Source organism: Salarias fasciatus, chromosome 2 (genome assembly GCF_902148845.1).
Source record: "Salarias fasciatus chromosome 2, fSalaFa1.1, whole genome shotgun sequence".
Taxonomy (NCBI): Eukaryota; Metazoa; Chordata; class Actinopteri; order Blenniiformes; family Blenniidae; genus Salarias; species Salarias fasciatus.
The window spans coordinates 30,038,865-30,050,313 of NC_043746.1; the positions used below are offsets into that span (position 1 = coordinate 30,038,865).

General features: G+C 45.9%; 1 protein-coding gene across 1 annotated transcript; it reads left to right on the top strand.

Annotated features, from left to right (window-relative positions):
- Positions 1-2,741: 2,741 nt before the first annotated feature.
- Positions 2,742-11,161, top strand: qdpra (quinoid dihydropteridine reductase a). The gene is made up of 7 exons (XM_030115738.1): positions 2,742-2,900; positions 3,024-3,116; positions 4,354-4,450; positions 5,483-5,623; positions 7,589-7,697; positions 9,394-9,477; positions 10,527-11,161. The coding sequence occupies exons 1-7, from the start codon at positions 2,814-2,816 to the stop codon at positions 10,627-10,629; spliced, it is 714 nt and encodes a 237-aa protein (XP_029971598.1). The 5' UTR covers positions 2,742-2,813; the 3' UTR covers positions 10,630-11,161.
- Positions 11,162-11,449: the final 288 nt, after the last annotated feature.

The window sequence follows — 11,449 nt, forward strand, 5'->3', positions numbered from 1 at the left end:
GGATCAATATGTATGACTGTGGGAATGAGGAAGGTAAAACACTTGAGCACATACTGTATGTGACTGTCAGGAGCTCAGCTTTCTGGTCTGTGGGAGATTTTTTTAAGATCATGATTGATAAATAAAACTCCACAACCTGCAGTAAATCATGTCAACTTTAATGAAATTAATAGTCAGGAAATTAGGGGCTTGTTCATCTTCATTCTTATGTTTTTGTTGTGAAATTCAGACTAAATAAAGTTTAAAAACCAAACTGAGGGCAGAGACCTGTGATCCCAGACCTCCTCCAGAAAAGGAGATAGATTACACCATAAGGCCTGTGGACCAAATCCGGTCCACGCCAGGCTCCAGTCCGGCCAAACCACCAAGCATGCGGCCAAAATGTTCAAAGAAAACATGGATTTATTTTGCTGTTTCTAGTCTTTCAGTCCTAGTCCTGGTCCTGGTCCCAAACAGCAGGCTGCTCCTCCGCCTGCAGCGGCAGGCTCACAGCAGCACCCGGTGCTGGGTGCAGGCAGGCCGAGGAGGAGCTGCTGCACAGCGTCTCTCACTGCCTCAGTCGCCTCATTAGAATCACGGTCACGTGCTCGTCATGTGTGGCCGGCCTCCCCTCCTGCCGCCGCGCTGCGTTCATGTGTTCAGGCTCACGTCGTTGTTGATATTCAGGTTTTATGATGTTTTAAAATGTCAGCCTTCATGTTCTGCTGTGTTCCCCCAGACCCTGACGGCCCTCTGCTGCCAGCGGGGCGTCAGCTGACTCCACTGGGTGTGTGTGTGTGTGTGTGTGTGTGTGTGTGTGTGTGTGTGTGTGTGTGTGTGTGTGTGTGTGTGTGTGTGTGTGTGTGTGTGTGTGTGTCTCCTTGAGGGCACGTTGATGTGTCAACAACTTTAAGTGAAAATGCAAAACTTTTGTTGGGTTTATGACGTGTGTTTACACGACAACGGTGCTCGATGATGGAATGACTGGTCCTGGTTCTGGTCCTGGTCCTGGTCCTGGTCCTGGTCCTGGTTCTGGTTCTGGTCCAGTTTCTCCTGGTCCTGGTAGTTTTAGAGTTGACAGTCAGCGTTATGTATGAGTGTGTGGTTTCATTACTAAAACATTTGTCTTTACATGACAAATACGTTGTTTCCATTTCTTCTCTTTTCTTTTCATTTGTCTCCCCTGTCTGCTGTTTCCGTATAAACTGAAGCATTTCTGAAATGAAAACTGAAAATGGAAGTGTTTTCAGTGGAATCATTGTCGTGTAAACGGGGTCTCAGAGTGTCCGGCTGCTCATCTTGCTGTAATCTCTGGGTTTGAAATATACTTTAAACTGAACCATGTCCTGTCCGGACTGGTTCTGTGTGTTTTGATCTTAACTTCATTTTATGATCGAACTGTTCAAACCAAGCCTTCAGCTTCTGCACTGTCTGTACTTAATCTTCTCCAGTTATGTTTAGCCCATTTTCTTTACTGTGAACTCGGATATAACAACTGAAGGTCCTTCTTCTTTATTAGGACATCTGTAATCTGAAAATGCTGATAAAAATGAACCCAGCTTAACAGGTGCTGAGGTGGCAGCACAGACGCTTTCTATAGGTTGACGCAGACAGTCGCGCCCTAAACCTGTAATACAGGAACAGTTCAGTGGAAATAATGATCACTGTTTAATGAGCCGCACAGTAAGATAAATAACACCGTGGAATATAATGTGAGGTTATGAGTTCAGTCAATTGCTTTCCATCACATTAAGTTAGTGTGTGTGTGTGTGTGTGTGTGTGTGTGTGTGTGTGTGTGTGTGTGTGTGTGTGTGTGTGTGTGCGTGTGCGCGCGTGCGTGCGTGTCAGACTATGATTTAATCAGTATGTCCATGCACTCAATCCTGTTTATATGAAGTTCTGAACTTGTGTATTTCATTTCTGTGTTTGAAAAGCTAAATATATTTCAGTTCATGAAGTGAGGTTATATTGTCCAAAGCTTTGGCTTTTTATGAGCTATGAATTTCTGCGAAGTGAAGAAGAAGAACTGAAGGAGATATGAAGTTAACTTCAACTTCAAATTGCCACTGATGCACCATGGGTTTGTGATTTATGCAGGCAAAAGAATCACTGTCCACAAAAAAATCCAAGGCATTTCATTTTGGTTTATTTTCTGACACAAGAAACATTATGTATGTATGTATGTATGTATGTATGTATGTATTTATTTATTTATCTATTTATTTATTTTCTGCTGCCTCTCTTGGTCTGATTTTAAAAAAAAAGAAAAAAGAAAAAAGAAAAAATAAGCTGGTCCTGTGCTGTAACCTCCGTAAATAAAACTCCAGGTGCCCGTAGCAATACTTAAATCTACAAAAATAAGGCCGGCAGAAAAGTAACGTGTCATTTGACACAAACCAAACTAATAAAACTGAACAAATAACCATAAAAATCAACACGATATGCGATAATACAAAACAAACCCACATGGACAAATATCCACAAAATATACAAAGACTGATAAATAGCTCCTACGTGATGGTTAGCATATGATTCGACGGGATTAGAGAAATTTGCATTAAGTTAAAAATAATGTAATAAATGGGAATAATGTCAGCACTAATGAGAAAATCATGCAGCACATTTATTGGAAAGTGTTTTTTTTTTTCGGTCCCTGAACGCAGCATGGATTCTATCCACTTGTTGAACGAGCAGAGAGAAACGCCTCCTCTTCCTCCTCCTCTTCCTCCTCCTCTTCCTCCTCCTCTTTCTCCTCCTCTTCCTCCTCCTCCTCCTCTTCTCTATATCTGCCCCGGCTCTCCTCCCGGCTCTCCTCCTTCAGTCTCTCCGCGGTCATGGCTTCTCCTCACCGGGTCATCGTGTACGGGGGTCGCGGCGCTCTGGGCTCCCAGTGCGTCCAGCACTTCAAGTCCCGCGGCTGGGTGAGTGTGTCCGGGTCGGTGTGTCCGGCTGGATCCGGGCTGGTTCCGGGCTGGATCCGGGCTGGATCCGGGATGGGGCTGGCTGTGCCCCCTCTCCTCCTCTGACCGCCCGTGTCTCCTCAGTGGGTCGCCAGCATCGACATCGGGACCAACGAGGAGGCGAACGAGAACGTGCTGGTGAAGCTGAGCGAGTCTTTCCCGGAGCAGGCGGGACAGGTGAGTCCCGAAAGCCTCCGAAACCGACCGGACAGCGGCTCTCACAGAGTTTAACTTCCGATCTGAAGCCAGGTTCATGTCAATACGTCTTATTGACCATTTATTGGTGTTTTTCTGTGATTCTCCTGCTGTTGTGTTCATATTTCCGTGACAGCTAATGGTGCGTTCAGGCACACTGGGAATTTAGCCCGTCGGGGATTAATACGATGAATTTAAATGTTTTGTATTCTTATTTTAGTCCCGCTCCCATGAAGGGGAAAAAAAAGGTTTGTGTCTCCCAAACACACGTAATTAACAAGCATGTCGCTGAAATCAGTGATAATATCATGGAACCAATAAATAAAGTTGAACTAATTTGTTACTTTTAAACATTCTGAATATGTTTCTCTCAGTTTTGGCTGATGAACTCCATCTACCAACTGCTCTGCGCAAATAATGGATCTGCACACATTGATCAATCACGCAGTTCAAATAGTCAATCTCAAACATCTTGTTCATTTGGATGATGGAACCAATTTCTCTATTGAATCGTAGCAAAACTCACTATTTGACTCGATAAACTGAACATATTGTGTCATGAATAAACAAACAGTTGAGCATCAATCTACACATTGACACTAGAATCTGTTATTCCTTGTTACATGCACTGTGTACACTTGATCAAAGGGTCTGAATGGTTCTGAATACTGTGACTTCGGATTAGTTCACACTGACACCAGGAAACGGTTTGAAACACGTTTCATCAGACAACTTCCAGTCTTTCTATAACATTTAGAAATTAACTAAATGTTTTAAATTAACTAAAGGTATACCGGAGCTGTGCACCACGCTGAAAAAGTGGCTCATACAGAACTATGGAAGTTTTTGTTATTGTATTTTTTTTTCTCATGTCAGTGAATGAAGTGGATAAAAATGCTTTGATTGAACGGAGATAGAGACGCTTGATGCTTCCATAGCTTCATTCACTTGTTGCCTTTTTATTCTGAGGTAAATATGTTGGTGAGTGTTTCTCAACCTGAGGTCTGGGACCCGACGATGGGACTGGGTGAATAAAATCAGAGGGCACATGTAAAGAACAGACACTTGGTGGAATCTGCAACCCAGGAAAGGAGACGAGATGATGTTTGTGCCACGTTACCGATTCATTCATGTGTGTCAGATTGTTGTGGCCGTGCGTCGATCTGATGTGACGTTTTAAATCCTTCGCCTCTCGCTCTCTTCCTCTTTTGTCCTGCAGGTGACGACGGATGTGGCTCAGCTGCTGGGGGAAAACAAAGTGGACGCCATCTTGTGCGTGGCGGGCGGCTGGGCAGGGGGCAGCTGCAGTTCCAAAGGTCAGAGTTGAAACTGTGTTTTCATGTTTGTTTTCATGTCGATTATTAATTGAAGAGGACAGTTGGGGTCCAGATGACGGCCGTTTCAGTGTGAAGCTTCACGATTCACACATTTAGAGCCGAGATGTGGAACTGGACTCCAGATTTGTCATGAATGTGTCAGATGTGTCAGAGTAAATAATCCCACCGCGTTCAGAGGAGCTGAGGCAGTTTTCTGAATGATTTCCGTCACGTTTCGTGGAGAAATGACTGATGAATCAACACGGAGGCTGCAGCGTACAGAAGTCCCAGTACAGCAGGAACCAGCCTGTCAGGGCTCAGATTAAAACATAATCTGGGGGAAAATGAAGCTGATGAGACTTCATTCCTCTGAATTTATTTCTGAGAAACATTGTGATGGTAAAAGAAAATCTATTCAGCTCTCTGTTAATGTGGGATTATTTACTCTTACTGAAGTGTTTTTTCTTCCTTAATCCTCTTTTAAAAGGTAAAATGTCGACCCTTCAAACCAAGTTTTTACTGTTGAAACTAGAGCTGTCAAGAGATCATTTTTTTATTGCAATTAATCACATTATTCCCGTAGTTAATCGCAATTAATCACATTTTAAATCGCACCGTTTGAATCGTGTTATTTTGCATTTGAAGGCAGTTTTCAGTCCATAACAGAATGCATCCATCAATAGTTGAATTTAAAGTCATTGTTGAAGTTTCAGCATCTCGACTTCCTGCAGCCGCGGGTTTCTAACCAGAGAGTTTTGATCCGGAATCAAACACGGAGAAAGAATTTCAAAATAAAGCACCATGTAGACCAACGTAATACGGTGTCTATGTTAAAATTACAGTTTTCAAACTGCAAAAAGCCCTAAGCCTAATTATGTGATTAATCACGATTAATCGATTGACAGCCTGAGTTTAAGCCAACATATACAAGCTAGAATTATAGATATTGATACTTAAAGTAGATGTTTAAATGCTGGGATCTGTGGACATTCATTTTGTTTTGACGCTGACTTCCTGTGGACTCTCCTCCAGACCTGTATAAGAACTCGGACCTGATGTGGAAGCAGAGCGTGTGGACGTCCACCATCTCCAGCCACCTGGCGGCGCTGCACCTGAAGCCCGGCGGCCTGCTGACGCTCGCCGGGGCCAAGGCGGCCCAGTCGGGCACCGCAGGTGAGCCCGGCGCTCCCGGCTGGAGGTGTGGAGGTGTTGGAGCTCCGATGCGTCTGAGAGAGCAGGGCAGAGACGTTTAGCTCACATCAGACAGTCTTGCCTTGGGAAACTGCTCTGAGACGAGTAACGGGTCTATTTCACACATTAATGACAACACTAACGTGAAGATGCATGCACAAACACACAGATGAAAAGGTGAGAATTAAATATGTAAAGTGTTTTCAGTCCTTCTTTTTCATAGAGATCGTGAAAGCAATGCTCCAGCTTGAGCTAAAATAAGAACAAAATGGAAATAAAAAAAGTTATTCATAAAAACATCCTAATTAAACTATATATGATGACAAAAATGAGCTGTGATTTGACACCAGCCTCATCTTCAGGCAGCGCAGAAACATCTGGAATACAGTTCATCACATTTAGAGCAGATGTGAAAGGAGACGATAAACACAGCAGATAAATGATTGAACCGACTGAGGCTTGTCGTGGCGTTGGTCCCGTTCTTCGCCTCTGGCGTCCAGAAAGGCCTCTCTGTGGCGGCGGGCCGGCCGTGCGGCGGCCTGAATCCAGCGCCTGACTCAGCGGTCTGCTCACAGCGGCTCGGCTTAGCGAGGGGATGACTCAGCGCTTCGTCCGCGGCGGCCGCCGTCAGTCTGCCGCTCAGCTTCCAGTCACATCGACGGTCTGCATTCTGGTTGAACCCGAGCTCAGAGGCACGGAGGGCAGCTGGGAGAGCGGCTCGCGCTTCGATCTAACAAACCAGACGGCATCAGCAACATCCCGACCACCCGCACAGCCGACCGGGCTGAACGATCACAGCCTGTCTGATGGTAGATCTGAGGCGTGTGGCTTTCAATGGCAGAGGAGAGGAAATGGAGCAGAACTTTAAAATCTACCTAAAATGAGATATTTGAACTAAATCTGATGCCTTTCCACAAAATTCACCTTTTTTAAAATCATAAAGAATAACATAAAATCTACTCTCTCCACTACTCATTTCGTTAATATCTGGCATTTTACACATTGGAATATATATTGTAATTATTATCTTCCAACTGAAATGTCACCTTGTTTTAAATGGTAATCATGAACAGTATGTGCAGTTAAATATATATTTAAGGAGAAAAAACAGATTTTCATGATTGAGAATAAAAAAGCTCTTATATGCAGTTTGTAAAACCTGATCTAATCCAAACAATGAGGCTTTTTATTGAACTCTGGGGAAAAAAAGACAAAATGAATAGAAATGGATTCAGCTGGAACCAGGCTGGAAAATGGATTTGGAGAATAAGAATAAAGAAGAAAAGCTTTATGGGTCACATGATGTGAGTTTGGGCCTTTCGGAGGAGGGGAGCGACGTCTCCATCGTGTCGGGTGGCTTTTTCTCCGATTATCCTCCAGAATGTGAACCTAAACTCAGACGTGACGCTCGGTGCAGACTGTGCTTCAGATCAGCAGGATTACACTGACACAACCACAGATTATAATCCAGGGAAGGAAAATCAGTAGAAACAGCTAGAAAGTCTTTTAGACATCATGAAGATTTTGCCAGTTAGAAAATATTTTAGAAAATCTCTAAATATCCATTTTTTTTCTTTCTGATGCCAAGAGGATTGTCAGATTCTGATTCCTGATGTCTGCAGACCGGGTCTGGCTGTGAGAGGCGGGGTTCCGCCCCTCGCTCTGATTGGTCCCCGTCCTCCAGGCCTCCACCAGATGCTCTGCGTTCTGAGGATCCTGTTCTCATGCTGGAGGTTTTTACTCGTTTCCAGATGCTGGAGGTTCAGAACATCCTCCACTTCATTCAAGGGGGAAGAGCCGAGCTGGTTCAGCGTTCGCACTCCGAGTCTGACATGTCGGAAATGTTTCGGCCGCTGACCTCCGGCTGATAGATCAATGTCCACTCCCTGTGTGTGTGCGTGTTCCTTCTCCAGAACACTGAAACGGCCCTCCCTCTGTGATCTATAGGTATGATCGGATACGGCATGGCCAAAGCGGCCGTCCACCAGCTGTGCCAGAGTCTGGCTGCCAAGAACAGCGGGATGCCTGCAGGGGCGGCTGCTGTGGCCATACTGCCGTGAGTACACACACACACACACACACACATACACACACTCACGCTGCAGAGAACAACTGGCTCTGAACATGAACACGTTCGGAGCATATCCAGTGTGTGTGAGCTGTCGTTGTGTAAACAGACTCCAATACGCTGAGTAACTCCTCCTGGAGGATGCAGCTTTAAAAACATGGAGACAAATGAACCAAACCTCAGTTTGAGACACATCAGGTTGAATCCTGTGAGGAAAAAAAAAAATTTACTAATGGTAAACAGCTGTTCACACGTGTAATGAGCTGTTTCTCTTCTGGAGCCAGTAGTTTTCTCTTTATCTCAGACTTTCTTTTAGCTTTCAAAGCCTGAAAAACAATGAGCCTGTTGTTTGTTTGTGTTTGACGCTCGTGTTCGTCCTGCAGCAGCACCACTGCTGACCATAATGACAGGGGTGTGTGTGTGCGCGGGTGTGCGTGTGTGTGACGACCTTCAGCGTCTGTCAGCAGACTTTATCTGCCTCCTTCATCAAACCTCATTCTGCTTAGTTTTCTCTCTGTCAAAGCCGTACTAATGAAAACTCCCTGGATTCCTGTCCTGTGCTGTACGGAGCCGCAGACAGCTGGAAATGATGGACACGAGATAATAACCCTCGGCCTCAGATCAGTGTCCTGTGGTCTCAATTTAAAGATTTATTTCAGACATCATGTCTGAGGCTCCGTAGTGATGAGGAGATTTTTTCACAGTGTTATCAGAAAAGGTCATTTCTCTTTGTTCTGTCTCCTCGATGTGCTGGAGCTTTAGAGACGGGCTTTATATTTACTATAACAGAAGAAATGTGGCGCCGCTCCCAGCTGGAGACCCGTCCCGGTGGACACTGTCCCCCTGTGGATCTGTGACGAGCGTGAGAGGAATGACGCTCGCCGCCGGGCCTGCTTGGCTTTCTGCACCGTCACCGTGAGACGCTGTTTCCAGGGGCGGAGCCGGCTGCTGCTCGCTCTGTGGCTGCTTCCCCGTCAGGAGCGCCGGCCCACTCCGCAGCCCGCCGCCACATCTGCTCTGCATTAGCACCATGACTTGCATTTCTGCTGCTGCTGCCCCACACACACACACACACACACACCATAACAGGCTGTGTATACCTGCAGAGGACAGGCAGAACAAGAAGATGAAAAAAAATTAAGATCCACAGAGCATCTTCCTCCTCTAACGTCCAGATTTCAGATCATTATTGACCCACAATGCTCGGCTAATGCTACAATAATCCCAACCTGCACGCTGTTAAGTGTTGATACTGAATTTCTAACTGAATGAATGAAAGTAGCTAGGAAAGGTAAACCAGTTATTCCACAATCTTATTGATGAATTAATCGATTTGCTGTTGAAATGCCGATTAGAGCCACGGTCTTTACCTGGAACTTGGTTCTAAAGATCCAAACAGCTCGATGCGTTTTCGGGGGATTGAAAATGTGTTTCTGCTGTGGACTCGTATTGATTCCCGCTGAACGATCAGCACAGCGATCGGAGGCTGAGCTGCTGTTTGAGTCACGTTGTTCTGATACCAGCTCCTCTGCTGCTGTGACGACTGAGAGCCGCATTGTTGGGTTTCTGCTTATCAAACGCACACACACAGACAGCGGTGTGTGTGTGTGTGTGTGTGTGTGGAGTCGCTCTCCTCGTCTCTGCCGCTGCTCCTCACTGATTGTCATCTGGCTTCATTTGGCAGCGTTACCTTGGATACGCCGATGAACAGGAAGTTCATGCCTGACGCGGATTTCGGCTCGTGGACGCCGCTGGAGTACATCGCTGAGTGAGTGCTGCAGGATTTCTCTCTGTTCGAAGCTCGTGACCTTAAAGAGTCACAAGATGGATGAATGTTTTTATTCTCATCTCAGTTTAATAATGAAGAGCCTGCGGATCAGAATGATGCCGATGTATAGAGCTGTCATTTCTGAATCCAGTAGAGGACCTTCAAGTGTCGTTTCATTCTGGTGTTCTGAAGGAAACTGTTGATTTAGCTTGTGGAAAGAAACAGCATAAGTGGGCATCATAAGGTCCGTGGCCCTCATGTGGCCTTTATCTCTGCTTGAGCGGCCCTCAAGGTGTCCCTGGGAAATCCAAAGTCAAGGTATGGGCTGGCAGGTTTAACAACTGTTACAACATCAATGACTGAAGACGTGTTGGAGAATTAAGATTTTCAGATGAAGGAAGCGACGCTGAGCAGCAGCAGCTGCAGAAACGTTTTTTATCAAGAGAAGTCAAGTCAAGAGCTGCGGGCCTCGGTAGTCCTGATGATCTGGAAACCTGAACGATAAAATGAGCTCCAGTGACTTTTCAGTAAACACACAATGATCCTATGTGTCCTGGATTACTAGAATATAGTCTATACTCTTATATATTTCATCCAGTCTGTAATAAATCCTGACTCCAGAAGGCAGCGCCTCTGAGAAACTGATTAAATCATTAAGTGAATGTTGAGACTGAAATTCAGTTGATTCCTGCGTGTGTGTGTGCGTGCGTGTTCGAGCACCACGGTGCAGGTCAGAGCAGATTAGATGGGATTTAATCCACTCCGATAATCCCCAGAAAACAGATGAAGACTGAAATAGAAACGGCCTCAGTGGCCGGAAATGAACCAGGGAGCAAGTCGTCTGCTGTCCTCTCTCCAGAATTCAAACTGTCCACCTTTAACAGTGATCCTCATTCTGAGAGCCGGCGGGAAGGTGTGCCGTCTGGACGAGGAGGCTGGAATCTGCAGATTATTCTCGCAGGTTCAGGAGTCGCCGTCCAGAAGCAGGACGGATGGTTCTGGTTTTGAAAGTCCCCTTCAGGGAACGTGACGTGTGTTTCTGCCTGCAGGATGTTCTTCAGCTGGGCCTCGGGGGAGAACCGGCCGGCGTCGGGCAGCCTGATGCAGCTGCTCACATCTGGAGGAGAGACTCAGGCTGTGGCCGCTCAGTAGAGGACGGAGGGATGGAGGGAGGTGGAGAGGAGGCAGCAGCAGCAGCAGACGGCCTGGTCTGGGCCTCAAACGCAGCCGTGTAGCGCCATCTAGCTGCAGATCAGATGTAACTCGGTCATTCAAGTGTCGTTCTGCTTCTTTTTGGTGCGGAGGGGTGGGAATGTGCTTTCCTGAGTGTTGTTCTGCTGAATAATCCCAGTGAGTCCAGTAATCCTCATCCTGAAGGCCTGCTCAGAGGAAACCAGTGGAGTGGCCTTATTCAGCCAGACGGGAGCTGAAGGACGGCAGCAGACCGACCACACGCCACGTCAGAAGGGTTTGCTGTCGGTTCAGAGTCCCTCCTCCAGGTTCAGTAGAGATGAACCGGGTGTCTGGTCAGGCTCCGCTCCGCTCCTTCACCTCCTCTTCTGTTTTCTAGCTTTCAAAGTGTCCTTGGTGTCGCGGTGTGGAACTGTGCTTTCTCCCTCCCGTTGTTTTATATCTGGTGTTGTAACCGTGTCAAATTCACAATAAAGAGAGAAATTGGAAGAACTGTGGCTTCTCCAGGACCGTCTCACTGACTTACATTCAATAACCGACATTATTCCCTGACCAGACACCTGCTGGAGGTTGGTCTTTATAGACATGCATCTTGTTTTTGAACTAGTGAACAAGTTAAAGTCTGATTTGTGAAGCTAATGTCAAATAACAGATATTGTTCTTAATGCATAAATTTTCCTCTAAAGTGTTTGTTCTCATGTCTTTATAAAGATGTCCTGTTCAGCAGCATAAACAATCACCTTTTCTCTCCTCACATCATGAAGGTCGACTGATATAAAGA